Below are 23173 nucleotides of genomic sequence, written 5' to 3' on the forward strand. Positions count from 1 at the left end.
GTCCCAACTTCTGCCCAATATATGCAAGTCTTTTAGATGTGCCCTGTGGTCATAATACGACAGACCTCATCACCAGGTAAAGCTGGGAGTCTGTGTGCAGAGCCCATGGATGGTTGAAGAGCCCCTAAAGCAAGCTATGAGCCTGTAGCTATTTTAGTAAGCCTTCCCCACTGTTCTCACAGTGCTCAGAAAACCAGCAGGAACTATGGAATATTGTTTGTTTGTTTGTTTGTTTACTGAGGGAAGGATCAGTTGCTTCCTTAAGGAAGTTCTCTTGCCCAGGAATCCATCTATGGAGATTTTGATTTGGTGCCTACAAGACAGTAAGGTAGGTGCTAAATAAGCCTCAATAGAAAGAGCATTCCATGGGTGAGGTGCCAGCACTGAAAATGCCCTGTCTCTGTTCACCAACTGCCTCATTTCTGCAAATGGTTGAGTAGAGAACAGCGCTTGGAAGAAGGATATTGCCTGGTGGACTTGACAATATGGGAAGCAGTGTTCTTCAGGTACTCTGGCCCCAAGCCATTTGTGGCCTTAAAGGTAAGAAGCGGCATAAGAAGATAAGAGAAGCCATGTTGGATCAGACCAGTTGGCCATTCAGTCCAACTCTGGGTCACACAGTGGCCAAAAATAACCCAGGTGCCTCAGGAGGTCCATCAACGGGGCAGGACAATAGAAGCCCTCCCATTGTTGCCCCTCCCAAACACCAAGAATACAGAGCATCACTGCCCCAGACACAGAGTTCCATCAATACCCTGTGGCTAATAGTTGGTTAGCAGCAGCTGCTATATAAAATCTAGCTGAATTTGTCATCCTCCTGCTCCACAGGTATTTAAGGCCTGAGCTTGCCCAAAGGTGTATACCAAAGGGCTGAATTGTGCCTGGAAACAGATGGACTGAAAGATTTGCATTGGCTGCCCAGCTTACTGGTATCTTCCTACCCAAGTGGCTTTTGTCTGTCTGGGTCCTGCAACTTCAGGCATCATCTTTCTTGGGACTTAAAAGAAATTGCTCTGGGGAGGGAATGTAGGGAACATCCATGTTCTCCAATTTCTTCTATTGGTGGCTGGTTGGATACAACCTCTCCCCTTTTTAAAAAAATGCTTGGTTATGGAAATTAAAAATTTCCCTACTATGCAGGAGTAGCCAGACATCCCACCCCTGCAGCAAAATGTTCCCCTGAAAAGGAGTTGGCTATGCAGCCAACAGTTCCATTTACCAACTTTGGCTTGGGAAGTTCCTGGAAATTTAGGGAGGGCAGAGTTCGGGATGAGGAGAAACTCAAGAGGAATGAGCTGCTGTTTTTCTCCAGGGAGGGAGAAACCTGTAAGCTGCGTTGGGTCTCCATTGAGTGGGAAGTGGGGTATAAATATTTAAACAATACATACCTTCTAAGATGTGTCTACAGCAGAGCTCTGTTCATTTCACATACATGGCAAAACCTTCTAACTAGGGTGCACATTTCATTTGCGTGGGATATGAGCTGGTCTTTCAGCCCTCAAAGCTCCCATGCATGGATACAGTGCATGACCTAGAATATATTCTGCTTTTCCTTGGAGCAATACAGTGCAAGAGAAAATTGGCACTGGCTGAAGAGCTGACTCACCTAGAAAGAAGCTTCTCCACATAACTGATGCTGAGGAATCCCAGATAAGTCAAGGATTGTAGCAGGAACTCCTTTGCATTTTAGGCCACGCACCCATGATGTAGCCAATCCCCCAAGAGCTTACAGTAGGCCCTGTAATTAAGAGCCCCCTGTGATAAAAGGGAAAGAGATTCCCCCCACCCACCCAAACATAGTATTTGGATGTAAATCCTGCACAAATCTTAATCAGGATTATCTATCATCTTGGAGGATTGGCTACATCAGGGTGTGTGGCCTAATATGCAAAGGAGTTCCTGCTACAAGAAAAGCCCTGAGTGTATCAAATCCCCCTTTGAAAGCCTTCTGCACTCATGGCCATTATTATGTTCACCTTCTCAGATCCTACCCTCAGCCTTTACATCCTCATAGAGACCCAATCACCTCCAAAGATACTCAGACCCAGCAGTGGGCTCATTTGCTTAGGAAGGTGGATTTATTATTATTTTTTCTCAACAGGACTTCCATGGAGATGCAACAGCAGCGAAAGATCAGACTGTCAATTGTCCCGGTGACAATATCAATCTAAAAGAGAAATTCTAGGAGGAGGTTTCAGCTCTAAGCGGCACTTGTTCTGTACCAGCCGCAGAGGAATTTCAGCTTCCTTTGGTTTCTGGACAGCACTCGCATCCCGCACCTAGAAGGATTGAAGTTCAGAGCTAACTACAAGATAAAAGCCATTTGTCTGCAGAGTCTAGAACATGATAAAAGGGAAAGCGATCCCCCCTTCACCCAAACATAGTATTTGGAAGTAAATCCTGCGCAAATCTTAATCAGGATTATCTACCGTCTTTCCAAGAGTAAATTTTGTTGATCCTTTCCTCTTTTAAAATGTAAAACCACACAATTAAGTTTAATTACAATAGGTATGTCAGCTTGCATTTATCCATTGTTACTTTTACCTTTCTTTCTTCCCCCTTCATTCTTGTGTTCCCACCAACTGTCCACACATGACTTTTCCCTTATATCTCAGCAACAAAAAGGGATAGAAATTTACTTTCTTTTAAAAATAGAATGAAAGCTGAAAATTCAGATAACCTGAAAGATATATTGCTGTAACATTATTGTAGCATAATAGTATTCAATTGCCAAATTTTTGAAAAAAGCAATTCTGAACAAACTCCTCCTGGTGCTGTGCAGGTTGGGTAGCTGGGTTGCCAGTCCCCAGGTGGAAAGCACTCCTTTACTCATTCATTTTGTAACTGAAATTCTAAATGTCCTTCAAAGCAAATAAACAGTCCTTAGTTGAAACTCATTTGGTACGCAGTGTTTTGCTTGCTTTGCCTAAACTCCACACCACACGTTTCCTTATTTACCCTAATCCCCAGGTGGAGGCAGGGGATCCCCCAGTTTGGAGGCCCTCCCCCTGCTTCAGGGTCATCAGAAAGCAGGGGGAGGGGAGGGAAATGTCTGCTGGGAACTCTATTATTCCCTATGGAGATGTATTCCCCTAGGAAATAATGGAGAATTGATCTGTGAGTATCTGGGGCTCCGGGAGGGGCTGTTTTTTGAGGTAGAGGCACCAAATTTCAGTATAGCATATGTTCCCTCTCCCCAAAATGCCCGCCAAGTTTCAAAAAGATAGAACCAGGGGATCCAATTCTATGAGTCCCAAAAGAAGGTGCTCCTATCCATTATTTCCTATGGAAGGAAGGCATTTAAAAAAGTGTGCAGTCCCTTTAAATGTGATGACCAGAACTCCCTTGGAGTTCAATTATGCTTGTCACATCCTTGCTCCTGGCTCCACCCCCAATGTCTCCTGGCTCCACCCCCAAAGTCCCCTTACTTGATAAGCAGCCATGTATGCCAATTGCACTATGTAAATAAACAGCAATCTATGTTCAGCAATTTGCTTTTTTCAAGTTATATATTTTTGTTCATTTGGTCACAAAGTGGAAGAAATGGGCAGGGAGGGGGCAGAATCAAACAAACTCAAGTTGCCATCATACTATTAACCATGCCTCTCAAACCAATGCAGCATCAGAGCCCTGTTAAAGCTTCCTGTCTTGCATCCTCTTGGGACTTGCTCCTACCGCAGTAAACATTTTTTTTAAAGGGGTGGGGGAGGAATTCATGAAATGAATTGTGTTATCCTTTCAATATCTAAAATAACTTTGTTGGACATTTATCCTACAGCTGCTTTCCATTACAGGAACAGTCTTGCTCAGGGGGAGGAATTTTTCCTCCAGACTTAGAAGAAGGTTCCTCAGCAAAAGAGAGGGTCATAGGTTCCAACCTTTTATTGCTATCTGCCAAACATGCAGTTCAACTCAATTCAGAAGTAAATGTTTTCCCCAACTATTTTGCCAAAAGTACACCAGTAGCTAACATCAGCATGGATCCAACCTATACGTTCTGTGGATGGGAGGGGGGATTTGTGCCAGTTCTCTGCTATTGCAGTAGATCTCCAACTCCCGCACCCCCAGGCTATTCTTGGGAGTCCCCTGTCCCTCAGGAGTAGCACTGGGGAGTAATTTGGGGCTGCGATAGGAAAGGAAAGATGGGGAGTCAGTGCTCTACAGACAGAAAACCTACTGTTCTTGGAAATGTTAGGCAAGATCTGAGCCATTAAGTTTCCATTCTTCTGATAATGCTCATTTTTAAGTACCCCAGCTAAAAGGAGTATCTGAAGCCATGTTGCAAGATTTCTTTAAGACCGTTCAAAATGCTGCTGTCATTTTCTTGCAAGAATGTCAAATGAGCAGAGTCATCTGTGTACACTGACAGGACATTCATTCCCCCCCCTGATTTGTAATTTCAGAGCATCAGGTTTCAAGGGCATTACCCACCTACTTTCATTAGTCTCTTTTTATCTTTTAATGGTTTTGCTTTATTCTTGATATATTGACCTAATACAAAGCTCAGAAATGTCATCAGGATTGCCAGTTTTGGTTCAGATAATTCCTGGAGATTTGGAACATGCCTGAGGAAGGTTGTGCTGGGGGTGGGGTCACCAGGAATGTGGGTCAGTGTAGGACCTGTGTTTCTCCTAAACTTTTTGGTATTCCATAGAGCTCACTCTCCAAAGCTGATCTCTGCAGTATAATTCTAGAAGCACTCCAGGTCCTACCTGTTTAATGTGAAGAAAGGCTTTGAACAAAACCAAAACAGGCCCAAACATGGCTTGCCATGCTATTTTTCAACCTTACTTTTTCCACCTCACGGTAAACACGCAGGAAGTTCTCTCTCAAAATGCCTCGCACTTCCTCCTCACTCCAGCCTTTGTCCAGCAGTTTTTGGATCAGTGTTTGGCATTTGGAAATATCTTCCAGTCCTTCAGAGAGTCTGTTAGTAAGGAAATCAGAGAATGATTTGCCCCAAGTCTCTGAAATTGTAAAGAGGGAGGCTACCAGAGCAAAGGTTAAATGAGGGTCAATTCACATTTTACAAAGTCAATTTAATAATTTGTTAACTGATGTGGTCTGGGAGCTCCATGGTGAGATCTTAATTCCCAGGTCTTCATGAATTCATATGAGAAATTTCAGTTTGTATGTTCACAGTTTTCCCAACAGAAGAAACAGCTGCTATCTGAAGTCATTTCAGATCAGGAAAGGGCATGGGGAGAACTTAAATCCCCTGTTCTTCCATGCCAAGATTCTGATCCAAATTGACCCTGCACACCCCTGGAATCTCCCAGAGAATACCTGATCGACAGGACCCACAATCCCCTCATGGGAGACACATGGACTTTGTAGTGTATGAATCAATCAGCCCTCTGAAACCAAAGGGTGGGGAGGCAACAACTTGCTTCTAGAAACAGATGCCTTTTACATTGCATGACTTTTAGTATAATATTTTTAGTACAATCATGACTTCTCTTGTTCCATGGGGCACACAAGAGCCCCAGACGTTCTTCCAGCACCTCAGGGGCCGTTTGGCTCCAGTCCTTCCTCAGCAATGGTTCTTGGTGCTGCCATCTCACCAGCTGTCTCGCCCAGCACTGCTGCCAGTTCACAGGAGGAAGCAAGAGGGTGAACTAAGGCTTACCGTTGGCACCACTGAGGTGAGCAGCCCCTGAAGCACTGTCTTATAGAGACCACTTGCCTCAGGGCTATTTTCAGTCCCCAGTCCAGTCATGGATTAGATCAACACCCAGGGTTGTTTTTGTAGCAGGAACTCCTTTGCATATTAGGCCACACAGCCCTGATGCAGCCAATCCTATAAGAGCTTACAGGGCTCTTATTACAGGACCGACTGTAAGCTCCAGGAGGATTGGCTACATCAGGGTGTGTGTGTGGCCTAATATGCAAAGGAGTTCCTGCTACAAAAAAAAAAAGCCCTGGATCTATCCATGGATCCACTGCCATTAAAGCAGCTATTTGCAGAAAGAACTGTGTGGCAAGAGAAGGCCCAGAAAGGCGAGGGATAGAAGGGAGGGAGTCTTACCACCCAGCGTCTAGTCTACCTTTTCTAGGGAAGGTAATTGAGCAAGCAGTGGCTGAGCAGCTCCAGGTTTTCCTGGATGAGGTATCTACCTTGGACCCTTTTTCAGTTGGGCTTTCAGCCTGAACTTTGAGACAGAGACCAATTCCCCACTAGCCTTACCCTCACTCTCACTCTTCTCACTTCACCTCTTTCACACAGCAAGAAAGATCATCTAAAAACTGGTTTCTGTTTGCCACATGACTGGACTAATGTAATTTGCTCTACAGAGGGTTGCCCTTAAAAACACTTCTGAAACTGCAGGTGGTCCAGAATTCAGCTGCTAGGTTGCTGACTATGGTTGCCAGGTCCTCTCGCCTGCCAGACAGGGAATTTGGGGGGCATTCCGGGAATGGGTTACATCCCTGAAGCAATTATGTCATCCAGAAATGACATCATCGCACTGGGAATGCTGCATGGGGGACGCTCTGGTTTTTGGGCAAACCCTATGGTTAAATTGGGCTTAAACCATAGAGTTTGTCCAAAAACCATTGCGGCCCCCACATGATGTCCCCATTTAGAGGAGGGGGTTCCTCCACTGGCCAGCTGGTCTGCAGCAGAGAGGAGCCCTCAAAACCAGTGGATTCCCTCACTGGGACATGGGGGTTAGCAACCCTATTGCTGACTGGAACATCATACTCAGCTCATATTATTCCAGGTCTGCAGCAGCTGAACTGGCTACCAGTTAGTCTCCAGATTAAATTCAAGGTGTTGTTGTTAACCTTTAAAGCCTTTAATGATCTGGGACCCTCATACCTATGGGACCGCCTCTCCTAGAGGCCTTTTGCAGGTGCCTGGCCCCAGGATGGCTCACTTAGCTGTGTCCAGGGGAAGGGCCTCTCAGTTGTGGCACCTACACTGTCGAATGCCAGACTTGTTCAGTTACCATAGGGCATGCAAAGCAGAATTGTTTAGGTTGGCTTTTGGAGAGTAACCACATGTTTGTGCTGCTTTAATAGGGGTATGGTGATAGTCACATATTTTAATATTTTAAAGTTAGTATTTTATATTTATTTGTTTTTATGTTATTTTTACCTTGTTGGTTTTAATATTGTAAGTTCTTACAACATGAGTGGTGACTAAAAAGAAATCAAATAAATGCCTTCCAAATTGGAAATTTTAATAAAATGGGGGGGGGGTCTTCTGATGAAACATTTGCTCTTTTAAAATGAGGAGTAAAAAGGCAAGATTTGAAAATATTGCTTTAGTTGCCCTTCACTCTGTCAAAATGTTTGCTAATCACTCTGTATGGCATTCTACAGTTTTTGATAATTACTACTAAAACGGTAATTACCGACCCTCTTGTCTGGTTCAAATTCCTCAATCCACTGCTGCATGAGAAGGAAATTGGTCTGGGTTTGGGAATAGACACAAATCCAGGAACATGCTAACAATTTAAAGTGCACTGAAAATTGCTTCAATGTGTGTAGTTCTCTAGATAAAAATAGAAATGCAGAACTAGATGTGTTATTGAGCTTTTAGAAACTGATTCTGGCATGGGAATAAACTCACTTTTGAAGCATGCATCGCATTGCACACATTTGTTGGTTTTACATTCACAGTTTGTTTTAAACCAAACTATTGTTTAAAAAGTGACATTTGTAGAGGGATGGGATCCTGGCCCTCCCTGCCCTTCCCATATCATGTCAGAGGGACAGAAACAAGAAGAAGAGAAAGAGATTCAATTTATACTCTGCCCTTTGCTACCCAAAGGAGTCTCAGAGTGGCTTACAAATCTCATTCCTTTCCCCTCCCCACAACAGACACCCTTGTAAGGTAAGAGGGGCTGAGAGAGCTTTCCCAGAACTGCCCCTGAGCAGAACAGCCTTAAAAGAACTTGTGGCTGACCCAAGGTCACATCAGCAGAGGTATGTGGAGGATTGGGGAATCAAACCCAGTTCTCCTAGATAAGAATCCACACACTTAACCACTATACCAAACTGCTCTCGGTGATATCTGGTTCTTCCTCCTTTCTCTGACATCCTTCCTGCACAGCCTGGAGTGGGTAGCCAGAAGACTCATCACTGGTCTCCTCCCAGATCCTCTTAAAATTAGTGCTATACGTCATGTGTCCCCCCCCCCCTTCCTGTTGTGAGGAACATGAGGGTTGAGGAGTTACCTCAGTGGCCAGTGCCCCCCCCCCCCGGATCTGCCCAGCTAAGCCCTGCTGGAAACTGCCAGCCAGCTGAAAGATGGGTGGTGGCTCTTTAAAAGGGCAGAGTCCTGTGGTGATCATTCCCTCACCCCATGGTCATTGTCCATTTTGGACCCTCCCCCCAAACACAACACAATTACTTTTTACCCATACCAGATCTCATATCAGGATAATGAGCAAAGGAATGAAGAACAATTCTAAATCATTACTAACGGAAGCTCTCCGTTGTAGCCGCCGCTAAGTCCTATGTTTTCTGAACCCACAGTGCTCCGGATGTAGTCAAGATTTTCTAAGGAACAAAACAGAATGAATGAATACGTTGCAGAGAAAGGGTATCATAAAAGTCAGGGGGGGGAATGGCATTATGTCAGATCAGTGTGGTATGTAAGCTCAGAGGACAGAGAGCAATATAAATTAAATCAATATATTGGTTTGGCTGGCACATTTATTACCAGTGGTGTTACGGGAGCCACAGCAACATGGTTGCTCTCACACCTCTCCTGGTAGCATCTGAAGGAGGTCAAAGACATGGGCCCAGTTTAGAATGCAGTTATTGCGATGTCACATCCCTACCAAGATCCACCCTCCGAAAAAAAAATATTCTGCCAGGCACTGCCCCCAAGTCTCCAGGAGTTTCCCACATGATCATCAGACAAAGGTATCTAGCAGCTCCACTCAGCATAGTATAAAGCCTTCCTTCAACTTAAAGTGGCTCTTCTTCATCAGGAGGAAGGAAATGGCTCTTGAAGGAAAAGCCACTTAAGCTGAAGGAAGTCTCCTCGGGGGGGGGTGGGGGGGAGGAAGGCTTCCCACTTTACTGGGCAGAGTGGTAGGCGAAAGGCCAGAGTTAGGAATGCCTGCTGCCCAAGTGGCAAGAAGATCTGAACTACAGGAATCCACAAGTCCCTAATCCTGCTCTCTCTTTCCCAACACTGGAGAAATGTACAGAGTAGCAACAAACCTATTACAGTGGAAATACCAACAGTTTTGCCTCCACAGTCTTCTGGCTTGCCATGAAATATGACCATCACAATTCCATTGTTTTGTCTCTACAAGGAAAAGGACAAAATGAATAGCTCCTGAACTCAGCAGTGACAGGTAATAGCGCAACCTGTTGTTGCTGTTACGGGCTGTCACAGGTCTTAGCACCTGCTCAGTCAAACCTAACATTAAAATGTCACAAGCTGGACCTCTTGCATTTAATCACCTTTTGATCCCATTGTTTACAATTCATATACCTATACATATCTCCTGGTTGAGAGGCATGGGCACACTGTGTATCAGATGAAGGAGGCTCTAATCTAATCCACAAAACTTCTGCCACGATAACTGTGCAATCCTGTGCAGAGTTATGCCGGTCTTAATCCATTAAAATTAATGGGTTTGCACTGGATCAATTGAATAAAACAAAAGTCCAGTGTAGGGATGCCAGCCTTTTAGTGGGACTTGAGGATCCCCTAAAATTACAGCTCATCTCCAGATAACAGAGATAAATTCCCCTTGAGAAAATGGATGCTTTGGAGGGTGGAATTTATGGTCTTGTACCCAGGGCTTTTTTTGGGCGGGAGCGCACAAGAGCAGAGCTCCACCTGGGCTGGCCAGGGCTCCAGTTTGGGGAAGACACGGGGAGGCATTTTTAAATGCCTCCCAGATGACTTCAGCCTTCCCCAGCATGCCCGCTGGGGAAGGCACAGAGGAGCTCTTGCTGGGCTTTTTCTACAAAAGAAGCCCTGCTTGTACCCACTGAGGTCCCTGTCCTCCCCAGGCTCCATCCCCAAATCTCCAGGAGTTTCCCAGCCTGGATCTAGCAAACTTACTGCCCATCCCCCACCAGGGGCCAGGGAACACCTGGCAACCCTAGTCCTGTGGCACCTTAAAGACAATAGTTATTGCAGCCTGAACTGGAACAGATATTGTCTTTAAGGTGGTATTGGACTTTTATTTCGCTACAATAGGCTAATTCAGCTGCATCTCTGGAATTATTACAGAAGTAATTGCAGGACTGCACTGACAGCTTTTCTGTTTTGCTGCAACAAAGCTAATACTCTGGGATTTGTCAAATATTAATAGGCCATTGTGTGCCTGATGCTAAATACTGAATACCATTATATGCAATTATCACATTGTCACATAGTGAATATGGAACTCAAATGTCACGAGATGTCAAAACATATTCAGCCGATATTTCAGCGTACCTTCAAGAGCAAATGTCATAGATAAGAATTATTTAGGAGCAAATTTCAGCTCTCAAATGATGTTGACTCATGTTTAGAAAAGGCTCTTTGAATCTGGGCAGGGCAGGCAGATCAAGAGGGGCACTGCAACTGGCGTCACCATTTGAGCTGTGCTTTTGTTGCTCTTCCTGCCTCAGGTATATATTTTGGGGGTGGCCAGGAAGCATGAGATGAAGACCCAAGAGCAAAAGGGCTCTTAGCGCTGGCTCTCCTAGCCTGTGGCTTGTGCCTGGTCAGGTAGGGTTGCCAGCTGTGGTTTGAAAAATTCCTGGAGAACTGAGGGCAGTGCTAGGGGAGAGACTTCCTAAACTCAATGGTATATCATACAGTCCAGCCTCCAAAGCTGCCATTTTACCCAGGGGATCTGATCTCAGCTGAAGATCAGTTGAAATTCCAGGAGAGCTTCCTCTCTGATCCGGAGGTTGGTTACCCTGAGCAGTGGCCTGAATTCCTGCCCTGTTAGATTCTAGACCATCCCTTGGATATTGCACATTTTTGTTTTGTTTCCTGTATACATTTTTTTAAAAATTAAACCCTCTGTATTTATTTGTTGTAAGCCATTATGGGCCCTCCTGTTACAAAGAAAACAGGCCAAGAAACATATTAACTCTGGGCACTCTTGGAATTGGCCCAAAGAGGGACCATTCCCTCCCACTGAATTTGCAAGGGAAGAGGGGAGTTCATAGCCTAGCCCTCTACCATGACCCTCTTTTGCACAGTTTCTCATAAGGTTAGAGAAATAAACAAGACCCACCAGGCGCTGCAAAATATCATCAGGAATGTTACGCGGGTGTTCGCAAACCGTAAGCGCTAGCGAATGGCTGAAAATGACTGGTGCTTTGGAGATTCCAAGGACATCCATGGCAGTTGCTTGACTGGCATGCGATAAATCTATCATCATTCCCAGGCGATTCATCTCTTTTACCACTTTCTAGCACAACATGGACAGAAAGGAAGATAAGAGTCCTATTGAAGCAGATCAGCCTAGTGTGCCATACAGTAGTCAACCAGTTGCCCTGGAGGGCCAACCAACAGGACACAAAGGCCAAGGCTATCCCCTGATGTCGCCTTCTAGTATTGCAATTCAGAGGTTTACTGCCTCTGAATTTGGAGATTCCATTTAGTCACCATAGCTGGTAGCCATTGATGGATCACTCTTCCATGAATCTGTCCTATCTTCTCTGAAAGCCATCCACATCCATAGTCACTGCATCCCCTGGCATAAATTTCATGATTTAATAGTTCATTGAGTAAGGAAGTATTCCACTTTATCCCAGGACTCCTTTTTTTGGGGTAGGAAAAACCCAGCAGGAGCTCCCCCATGCCTTCCCCAGTGCTCCTGCCACAGTGGGCACACTGGGGAAGGGTGCTGCATTGGGGAGGCATTTAAAGATGTCTCCCAGGGCCTTCCCAGTGTGCCAGCCAGAGCCATGGCCAACCCAGGTGGAGCTCCGCTCCTGTGCGTTCCCACCCCAAAGAAGCCCTGCTTTATCCCATCCTGAATTTATCACCCATGAGTGTCACTGGGTACCTCCCCCTACACATTGTAACATTATTGAATGGCCTCATCCATTTTGTTCCTCTGGCCAAACATCATGCTTAACATGTATTCCACTAAAACACCTTCTCAGGTATAGATATTTTTTTCAACTTGCAGCCTGAAAGTGCCTGCTGATGGGTGGAGCATCTACAGAAAAGAGATGTGCATCTTTGTAATAGAGAGCTGATCAGAGGCAGAAGCAAAACTCCCAGGATTGCATCTGCACTTTAGGAATCTCAGATTAGGACACATACATGTAAGAACAGCAATAGTGATCAGAGGCAGTTCACTTGTTACACAGACCTCATCCCTCCCAGACTCATGTTCATATTTTCTCCTCATGACTCAGGCACACAGGTAGAAGTGGCTTGAAGAGCAAATGTGTTCTTAGATGTAGTCAACACAGCCCCATTTACGGATATTTGCATCTGCAGTTTGGGGCTATGTTGACAGATCGGGAATTTTTCCCTCTGCAAACTTGGGGGACACCCCCAGGTTTGCAGAAAAATCTGAAAAGTTATAAGAAGGAAGAGGAGTTAAATCTCCCCAAAATAGTTTAGTGTTGTTTGTGCATGAGCAGAAAATGCTCCTCTGTTGGTTGCCAAGATAACTGGAGGACACAGAGCTGCCTTTGAACAGGGGAAGGAGAGCTGGCCCCCACAACTGGGCTGGGAAAGTAGTGGGAAAGGGAGCGGTGGGGAGCAGGGCAGAGCAACAGAAGAAGATGATGATGACGACAACAATGACATTGGATTTATATTCCACCCTCCACCCTGAATCAATGGGCGTTTTCACACTGACCTTAATCGGCAGCGACGCCCCTCTTCACCGCGCAGGATCTGCGCGGATTTCACACTAATTGCCGCGGAGCACCCGGAAGAGCCAGAAAGTCCCACGGCTTTTGCGGCGCAAATGGAAACTGGTTTTGGCGGTTTCCATTTGCGCCGCAAAAGCCGCGGGACTTTCCGGCTCTTCCGGGTGCTCCGCAGCAATTAGTGCGAAATCCGCGCAGATCCTGCGCGGTGAAGAGGGGCTTCGCTGCTGATTAAGGTCAGTGCGAAAACGCCCAGAGTCTCAGAGCGGCTCACAATCTCCTTTATCTCCCTCCCCCACAACAAACACACTGTGGGTTGGGTGGGGCCCTTTCAAGGACAACTCTGTGAGAGCTATGGCTGACCTAAGGCCATTCCAGAAGCTGCAAGTAGAGGAGTGGGGAATCTAACCCAGTTCTCCCAGATAAGAGTCAGTACACTTAACCACTACACCAAACTGGCTCCTGTGGACAGGGATGTGGACAGGAGGCCCCAGTGATGGGGAGGGGGTGGGCAAGTGGAGTGGCAGGGGAGGTGGCAAAGGGTGATCAGAGTATCAGAGAAGCAGATGGCTTGGAGGCCAGAGTTTGAGGGGGAGCAAAAAAAAGCAGAGGGGAAGAAGAAGTGTGATTCCTCCTCCATTACAATTTCTCTCAGGACCTTCTGAAGGATGAGTGAAAGACAAGACCAAAGTTGAAAGAGCTAGTGAGCTCTGGGGAGAAGGGTGGAACCCCTTCCCCCCAGTCTCCTGGGTCCTTGCTTGTATCAAGAAATATTTGATTGTTGCAGGAGGTAAGATACTTTGGATGCTAATCAGAGTTGACTATGTTGCAAAAGGTATATTTTTACTTACAATGCCAAAGGAGCTCAAGCCACTAGTGTCAGGATGCAAGTGGTTCTCTGATTGTACGGCTGATTGTGCCCTAAAAAAAGAAATATCCAATTATTCACACAGACAAGATCTAAGAAGAATCATAAGGTGGACTTTAGTGACCACTCTATGGCCTATTATGCATGGGTGTTTTCCCTTGCTTTTACTGTGATGCCCATTGGGTTTTCTTTCTCATTCTGCATTGATTTTCCTCCCTTCAGCACCAGTTAGTTTTCTGGTCGCTGTTTCCCTGGGGTTCCTGAAAGTGATTTTGTGCCGGTTTTCCCATTGTTTTGCTTCCAAGCTTAAGGTAATTCAAAAGTGTACAGATTCCTTCAGACTTCCCCCTGTTCTTTTGACACCCCTCAAAGATCACTCCCCCCACCAATATTGAAGTTGTTCCACCCACTCTGTACTATCCACCATCTTCCCCCTTCATCGGTGTAAAAGTTCTATTTCCACCTCTTTAGAAAAAAAATTTTTTTGCAAGAGCCATGAGTCTAGCAATAGGAGACTATTACTAGTCTTGGTTCTCTGAATTTAAAAAAAAATGATGGGGGAAAGTTTAAAAGGAGCTGCCCAAAGTTAAGTACCCTGCTGGTATTGACTTGAAAGGGGGATTGGAGAGGAGGCAAATAGCAGCATCCCAAGTGCAAAAAAAATGGATTTCAGTGCTGCATGCAAACAAAATAAAGAAAGGGATCATCAGACTGAAATGAAATTAATATGAGATGTAAAGAGAGAGAAAGAGAGACACTGGGATGGGAAGCCTAAACCTTCAAAAACATTTTCCCTTTAATGCTTTAGTGAACAAAGTTTGGGAGGGAACCATTTGGGAAGTCTCTGGAAGCCTAAGATTAAAATGGGGACCGAGCCACATGAACCTCCTGCAAACTGCCAAACTTAAGAATCGCTTGGGATCAATTCATTTGGAAGACAGAGGGCAACCTGCAGAGGACTGGCTCTAAAAAATTTGCCAAGATCATGACCTGTGTGCACGATCAAATTAGAGAATTACAAAAAGAAAACCAGGGGGTTTTTTGAGGGGGGGGGGAAGGAAATTGAGTTGTTTTAGTTCAGCTTTTGTAGATTCATGAAGCAGATGAGGGGAACAGGCTTTAGTCCCTTTCATGCTATTTTTCTAGGAAACTATTTGCTGCATTCAGCAAATTTGTTTACATTCAGTAAACCTAGGTGTGCCCCATAGATTCATGTGGAGCTCCCAAGGATATAGAAAGCTGATGGAGAAAAAAATGAGGACTATCTGCTTGAAGGAGTTACCAGGGTGTGTTGCAGGCATTTGTTAGTGCCATGTATCGGACGCCCAGTTCGTAATATATCCTCAGAGCTGCAAGACTGCTGTCGATGGAGTGACCCCCGTGGATGCCCATCAAGCAAGCTATCTTATCATTTGGAAGGTTTTCAATGCCTGGATTTAAAAAGTTCAGATGCAAGGTTCAAAAGGTACATTATGGCAGAAGAACATGAACGGAGCATCTAACTACCGTATATGGGTATGCGGTAACTATGGACATCTTGTTACATAGAATGAATATGGTTGCATGGCAGTCATTCCCTTTTAATAAGGTCCACGACAGTTAACACTCTGCAAAAGTGCTAAGGACCAACATTCTGAGCACCTTGCCAGCAGCAAATCTGAGAAAAGCTCCAGGTTTGCAGGAAAAAGTGAAATCAACACACACACGCACACAACCATCATAGAAGCAGCACCAGTACCCAAGAAGTGAATGTCCCTGAGATCTCAGTGGCTATTTTGAGGGGTTCTTAGGCAACTACTTATAAGAGCCCACTGGCGGAGAGTGGTAAGCTGCAATACTGCAGCCCAAGCTCTGCTCATGACCTGAGTGCAATCCCAGAAGAAACTGGGTTCATGTAGCCGGCTCATGGTTGACTCAGCCTTCCATCCTTCCGAGGTCGGTAAAATGTGTACCCAGCCTCCTGGAGGGAAAGTGTAGATGATTGGGGAAGGCAATGACAAACCACCCCTTAAAAAGTCTGCGGTGAAAACACTGTGAAAGCAACATCACCCCAGAGTTGGAAACAACTGGTGCTTGCACAGGGGACTATCTTTTTTATCTTTAGGCAACTACTACACTATTGCCAGTCTTCAAACCATGGTTTCTGTCAGTAAAAGACAGAGGTAGGGCCCTTTTCAGAGATATTTTGGCTTCCCAGTTCCTTTCTGACCTGGAAGGAGGACTCATCAGGGTCAACCCCAGCAGCAACCGTTGGGCAACTTGGGTTTGTGTGTGAAGTGCCATCAAGCCACAGATCACTTATGAGGATTCCAGCAAGGGGCTTTTGAGGCAAGTGAGAAGCAGAGGTGGTTTGCCACTGCCTGCCTCTGCAGAGTCTTCCTTGGAAATTTCCCTTCCAAGTACTGACCCAGCTTCACTTCCAAGACTGAACAAGATCAAACTATACCATGCCAACTTTCCTCCAGCTGGGAAATTTATTACCATGCAATTTTCATAATTCCCCCAGGTGTGGCAATGACTATGACTGGGAGAGCAGATCAAAGGAAAGGTGGTTGTGAGTGGGAATGAAAGAAGGAAGGAGGGAAAGGGGAGAGGCTATGGAGGCTGTCAGGAGGAGAGAAGGAGGAAAAAGCATGGGGAAGGTGACACAGAGAAAATGAAGTGACTCCCTCAGGCCCTTGCAGATTCCCCATTTGTCAAACCATATTTCCCAGGATTCTTTGGAGAATGAATTACAACTATAGCAGCATAAAGCCAATAAAAGCTGATAATGTTAACTCACCCTAACATGTTAAGGAATTCTTTCTTTCTGATGTAGGACCATAGGCTGTGCCCACTTGGTGAGGATTCTCTGTTTTGTAATCTTTGCTGCTGCAAATGCAGAACCATCTGCATTAGCAACAGAGCATCTGCTTAGGAGTGGACAGTCTGTCAGTTGCCATTTTCTCCGCTGCACAGCTGGAGGATTTTTTTAAGACCTCCGGTGGCACAGTGGGGAAATGGCAGCTGCACGTGGTTGACAGGGGGAAATGGTACCAATGTGGATGGAACCTGGACCTATTCCCAACCAGCCTTGTCCAGGTCTGTCAGTTGCCATTTTCTCCACTGCACAGCTGGAGGATTTTTTTTAAGACCTCCGGTGGCACAGTGGGGAAATGGCAGCTGTACGTGGTTGACAGGGGGAAATGGTACCAATGTGGATGGAACCTGGACCTATTCCCAACCAGCCTTGTCCAGGTCTCACACTCCTCTTCTCTATGGGGCTTCTGTCCAATTTTGCACAAGCTGCCCTGGGGCTGCAACTCACTCCACCTCTTTCATGCGGCAAGCAAGGTCCTCTAAAAACTGGTTTCTGCTTGCTGCACAAAAGAGGTGGAGCGAGTTGCAGCCCCTGGGGAGCTTGAGCAACAGAATTGAACAGAAGCTGAGTATGAGACGGGGACAAGGCTAGTGGGGAATCAGTCTTACAGTTGCAACAGCAGGCTGGGGAATTCCTGGAGATTGGAGGTGGAACCTATGAAGGCTGGGTTTTGAGATGGGGACAGACCTCAGCAGGGTACAATGCCACTGAATCAGCCCTCAGACAGCGCCATTTTCTCCAAGGGAACTGATCTTTGTAGCTTGGAGATCAACTGTAATTCCAGGAGATCCCCAGGCCCTGCCTTAAGGCTGGTAGCCCTAATGGAATTGTTGGAAACATGTCTTTCCATGCAGATGGTGTGCTAAAACACTTGGGCAGTGTTTCTTCTGAAAAGAACTAAACCCAATTGGAAAAGGAGCGTGTTGAAGACAGAGAAAACTTGGAGAGTGGATGATTAGAGGGCAGCATCATATGTCTGTCCCCCAAAACAGCACTCCAATCTGGAAGCAAAGACAGAGAAAAACAACTATGTGGAATCAGCCACAACAAAGACGTGTTATAAGTGGCAAGCTTAATTGAGTCAGATAATGGAAAACAGTGTTTCTGAGTATCTGTCTACCCAGAAATAGCCTTTTGCAGCTTACAGCATTACTCTAAAGGCACCATGAATATAAAGAGTGGTTAGGACTTGCTACCTTGGGACGATGTCACCATCTCAAATTCGTCATAGGTTTTACACAACCTATCGATGATGTCAATCTGCTCCAAGGTTAGACGAACGACATCTTTGTTCTGAGCACCACAGGGGACAAACACAGACCAAACCTGGTGTGGAGGGGTGGGGATGAAAAGTAATTTTCATTTATTTATTTGAGAAATGTACAGCCTGACTTTTTGCAGCAAATAGCCCTCTTGACGGGTTATGTATAAACTGAAAATAAAATCACAAAAACTCTTTGTGATAAAAAGAGGCTTTTTTAAAAAAAAATCACAAATATCCATAAAACAACTACAAGAGACAAGCATAGGAGCCTACAAAACCCTAATTAAAGTGTGCGTGAAACAAATTATTTATTTTTAAGGACATTTTTATGCCACCTCTTCAGGAAACACACCTGAGGCACTTTACAAAATAAAACATAATAAAAGCAAAGATTAAAAGTTATTAATTAAAATCCAGCATGAAAAAGCCACCCACAACATAAAAACATAGACAATTGAGTAGCTTAGAATATTAGTTTTCAGACTAAAAGCACATTCAAATGGTGTGAAAAGACCAACCTCTGAATTAAAAACTTGGGTGAACAGAAACATTTTGAATTGGCACAAAGGATGCATGAACCCAGGAAGATACCTTGTTCCAGCAGGACTCCCAAAGCTAGCGGGCTAGTTACTTTTGGGAAGGGTGGCAAGAGGAGACTGAGATGAGGCTGCCAATTTTTAAACTGGTCCCTTTAATATCAGTTTGATCTGTAAATACCTGGGGATTTTATTTACCTCTATGCCACGGGAATCTTCATTTCCAGACATGATGACTCTGTTAAAGGGACATAATTTTCTCCAGGCCTGCTGGCAACCTTAGACTGGGAGGCAGTGTTGCCAGCTACCAGGTGGGGCCTGGAGATCTCTAGAACATATGAACATATGAAGCTGCCTTACACTGAATCAGACCCTTGGTCCATCAAAGTCAGTATTGTCTTCTCGGACGGGCAGCGGCTCTCCAGGGTCTCAAGCTGAGGTTTTTCACACCTAGAATTACAACAGATCTCCAGACAATGGAGCCCATTCTCCTAGAGAAAAACGGCTGCTTTGAAGGGTGGGCTGTATAGTGTGATACTTCACTTAGGTCCCTCCCCAAACCCCACCCTCTCCAGACTCCACCCCCAAATCTGCAAAAATTCCCCAACCCAGTGTTGGCAGCACTATGCAGAAAGAGCATTCTGACTTCATTTATCAAATTAGGTATTTATTCTCTGCTTTTCTTTTCCATGGGGACCCGAAGTAGCTTCCAACGTGGTTCTTCCCTCCCCTATCTTGTCTGCAATCATCCTTGAAGTAGGCTAGGCTGATTGAGAGTGAATGGCTCAAGGTCACCAAGTTAGCTTCCATGATAGAAAGGGGATTCAAATCTAGGTTTCCCACTAATTTGTTAATTATTGCATGGCCCTGTGTGTGTGTAGAATAGCCAGGAGATCCTAAGATTGTCTGGAAGCCAGAAGTTCTAGTTATTTTAGCATTACACACCACTAGGTGGTGAGCTAGAGTTGTTCTTAAGGCAAGAGATGCTTCCGAGGTGGTTTGCTATAGCCTGGCTCATGACCCTGGTATCCCTTGGAGGTTGCCTTCCCAAATGCTAGCCAAGGCTGACACTGCTTAGCTTTCAAGATCTGATGGGATCAGGCTAGCCTGGGCTATCCAGATCAGGTTTTTCACATCCTAGCCTGATGCTCTAACCAGTATACACTTGTAGTCCTGAATACAGCTCAGAGACCCAAGGAACTTATTTTTCTCCAGGCCTGTTGGCAAACCTACTTGAGGGCTAATATGCCCTGTCCCTCTAATAGGAGTTTAACATGTGGAAGCAGCCAGTTGAATCTTTCCATGGCATGCAGATAAATTACATCACCTGGTAAATTACGTCCCAAAAGGGACAGGAAATTATTTCCTTCAGGCAGCCAGGAACCCTATAACCTCCTGCCCTGACCTTGGGAAGTGATTGGTGGACTTTTAAACCAGCGAGTCATTGTTGTTGGTGTTTCCAAAAATTAATCTGCCAAAGGGATACATAGTTGAGAGCTCCTTCTTGAGGGACACATCTTGATGACTCAGTTCAGGGACTGGGGCAGGTGTGAGGGGAATGGGCACCTGGGCTGGCTCACAGTATTTTGTTCTCCCAAGCAAAGTATATTGCCTGTTGGTCCTTCTCACGCAGCTGTTGGCTGGCTGCCCAACAAACCCCTGCAGCCACCATCCATGCGCTCAGTGTGGACCTGCCCAGTGGCAACATGGCTCTGAAAGGCAGGGCCCATTCCCCTTCCATGCTGCTGGTGTATAGGAACATTAGGTATCTAAACTGAAAACAGGTGCCTGGTTTCCTTCTTCCTGTTTGAAAAAGCCTTCTTCAGATCTACTAGCAAGTCGATATGTTGTCATTGCCTGAAAAGACTACAGTTAGCCATTAGCAAGGTAAAGATGCTTACAATTTTTTTTTGTAGGCCAAAAGATCCAAATCTAAGAATCTTTACCAACTTTAGAATTTGAAGACTTTGCTCCTCTGCTAATTTTTTTGAGTGGTGATTCCACTATCTCTTAACGTACAAAAACATAGGTAAGCACCTTTACATTGTGAACGGCTGACCATAGTCTTCACAGGCACTGACAACATATCAACTTGCTAACAGATCTGAAGGTGTACAGGATCAGGCCGTGTCCCCTTGGCGTGCTGCCTCAGTTAGTTGCTTGGGTGGCTCGGCTGGGGAAGCAAGCTGTCGGCGGCACCATTCCGTGTTTCTGAACACAGCTCAGAACACAGTTCAGAAGCGCTAACTGCTTCAGCCCACTCTGCTTTCCAATCACAATCTGCGCAGATGGTGGGGAATTACAGGAAAACAGCGGCACAGGCTGGTTTCCAGCCATGAGTGTGAAGGTATCATGCTGTTGGATCCAGATCCAGCCCAGAGGGAGTGGGGATCAAAGTCAAAGCAGATTCTTCCAAATAATGCCGAGTTATTTTTTTTAAAAAAACTGATAAAGCTTGAGATGGAACTATTTTAAGCTCAGCTGTGACTTTAGCAGAGCAGACTGAGGGAGTTTTCAGTTTGCAGCTGAAGAGGAAGGTTCAAATCCTCACCCTGAGCCAAACTAGATGTTACAGCATGCGCAGGTCTGACCTGTGGATACCAATGCTGTTTCAGAGATGGATTTGGCTATTTAAGAATGCCATGAGACCGTGGCACTGTGGCACCAGGCAATTCTGCTTCCCCTCTATATGCCTATGAAACAGCTGGTTCTAGTACTTGAAAAGGCATGTGGGGGGGGGGGACATCATCATCTGTTCCCTTCACACTGCGGGCCAAGAATTAGCATGAACTGGAGGCAGGGTTCTTATCTCACCACAGATGCTAAATAATCTGTCCCTAAACATTTCTCCTCTTCTCTGATCAAACTGATTATGATGCTAATTGTACCTCTGCACATAAAGACTTTGAAAAAATTAATAATATCCCAGATAGAAACTTCCTCAGAGTACTTTGTCTTAGCTCACTCTGTATGCCATGGAATCAGCTCCCGGAGGAAGTGCGGGCCCTGTGGAATCAGCTCCCGGAGGAAGTGCGGGCCCTGCGGAACCTTGACCAGTTCCGCGGGGCCTGCAAGACCGCTCTTTTTAGGCAAGCCTATGCTGATATCTGCTGAGTTGCTAAGAATAAGGAGCCGCCATCTACTATACGATTATGGAACCATCTAAACTGGCAGAACCAGCGCCAAACAAGTTTACTGCTGCCAGATTTATTCTATGTAATGAATTATGTATTTTAAATATTTTAACTTAATTAACTGGTTTTTATGTTTAATTTCTTTAATTGTTAAATTTTAAAGTTTTATCCTTTGTTAAATATGTGAAATGTTGTTAGCCGCCCTGAGCCGCCTAGGCGGGGAGGGCGGGATATAAATGTAAATATAAATAAATATAAAAATAAATAAATTAAAGGTTGGTTGGTTTGAGTGAAGATGAGATTTCCCCATACTTAGTCAGTTTGAATGATCATTAACGAGAGTCAACCTTTGATTAATTTGGCAGAAGTCTGTATTACTGAACCCAATAAATAAATCAATAAATAAATAAATTAAAGGTTGGTTGGTTTGAGTGAAGATGAGATTTCCCCATACTTAGTCAGTTTGAATGATCATTAACGAGAGTCAACCTTTGATTAATTTGGCAGAAGTCTGTATTACTGAACCCAATAAATAAATCAATGTACACTGGAGCACCCCTGAACAATAGTTTTAATGCACTGGTGTTATCTATGCATGGTTCTCATTTGCATTACTGACACTTGTGCACCTCCATCATTTGTCTTCCTGTAAAACATCTCTAAGGAACCCCTTTTGCCATTTCCTTCCTGCACTGGTTATTGTAGCATCTTATCTACCCTCCACTCCACTGTATCTTCACTTCCTTTTTTAAAGAGCCACATTTGGTTCTGGAGCCATCCATTGCCGACTGTGCACCCTTAATTTCAACCCCCACAGTGCCTACCTGAGCTCCAACCAGGCCAGCTTGGAGTTTCTGGATGTTTGTGTGTGTGGTGGTAAGGGTTCTTAGATCAATTTTGCTCAGCTTGTTTTGGTAGAGCTGCCTCAGCTTCAAGGGAAGATTATTGTGTCTGAACAATATAAAGACAGAACAAAATCACCACGTTGATAGGCGTCCTTTGACCCTGAGAGGTTGCCAGCCCCCAAGTGGAGATTGGAGACCTCCTGCTTTAAGAACTGATCTCCAGCTGGCAGAGATCAGTTCCTCTGGAGAAAATGGCTGCTTTGGAAGCTGGACTCTACGGCATTGGACCATGCTGAGGCCCCTTCCCTCTCCAACCTGCCCCCTCCTGGATCCACTTCCAAAGTCTCCAGGTATTTTCCAACTCAGACCTTGCCACCCTAGACCCTGATGAAAAGTTTCACCTCATCAAATGTCCTATTCTCAAGTCTGGATTTGATCCATTTTTTTTTTTGCACTACAGTAATTAATAATAATTAAGTGCCATCATGTTGCAATCAACTCATGCAAGGAGTGAGCAGAGATGGTTTGCAATTGCCTGTCTCTGCATAGCAACCTTGGGTCCCCTTGGTAGTCTCCCATTCAAGTACTAACAATAGCCTCCTGCTTTTTAGGGATTTCCTCCCCACCACACGCAAGTCTCAGGGGACTCCCACTTGTTTTGTTCTCTTTGTGGGCAGAGTTTGAATGCATTGGGGTTCAAAGTGGAGTGTTTTGATCCAGATGCATTTGTGAGACGAAGCAAGATATTTTTACATACCCGTCAATCATGCGGGCCTGCGTCATGAGCTCCCTCGCCCTCTCGTTCTCAGCCCTGCAACTCCGAAGAGCATCCAAAAGGAGGATCAAACACCACAGAAGC

The 23173-nt window shown here is 45.2% G+C and overlaps 1 protein-coding gene across 1 annotated transcript; it reads right to left on the reverse strand.

The window, feature by feature from the left end:
* Window positions 1–2059: 2059 nt before the first annotated feature.
* On the reverse strand, window positions 2060–23173 carry LOC132582479 (dipeptidase 3-like). Its single transcript, XM_060254068.1, has 10 exons — window positions 23072–23173; window positions 22294–22420; window positions 17732–17861; window positions 14958–15105; window positions 13659–13728; window positions 11208–11384; window positions 9181–9268; window positions 8433–8508; window positions 4792–4927; window positions 2060–2279 (listed from the first exon to the last, which is right to left on the reverse strand). The coding sequence occupies exons 1-10, from the start codon at window positions 23095–23097 to the stop codon at window positions 2163–2165; spliced, it is 1095 nt and encodes a 364-aa protein (XP_060110051.1). The 5' UTR covers window positions 23098–23173; the 3' UTR covers window positions 2060–2162.

Source organism: Heteronotia binoei, chromosome 14, assembly GCF_032191835.1.
Source record: "Heteronotia binoei isolate CCM8104 ecotype False Entrance Well chromosome 14, APGP_CSIRO_Hbin_v1, whole genome shotgun sequence".
Taxonomy (NCBI): Eukaryota; Metazoa; Chordata; class Lepidosauria; order Squamata; family Gekkonidae; genus Heteronotia; species Heteronotia binoei.

What these genes read in the sequence shown, in the direction of transcription:
- LOC132582479 (XM_060254068.1), bottom strand. Translation starts at nt 23,097, where the DNA reads ATGACGCAGGCCCGCATGATTGACGG. An exon ending in CAGGCCCGCATGATTGACGG is followed by an intron (nt 22,421 to 23,071) that starts GTATGTAAAAAT and finishes TATATTGTTCAG; the next exon opens with ACACAATAATCTTCCCTTGA. An exon ending in CTGGCCTGGTTGGAGCTCAG is followed by an intron (nt 17,862 to 22,293) that starts GTAGGCACTGTG and finishes CCTCCACACCAG; the next exon opens with GTTTGGTCTGTGTTTGTCCC.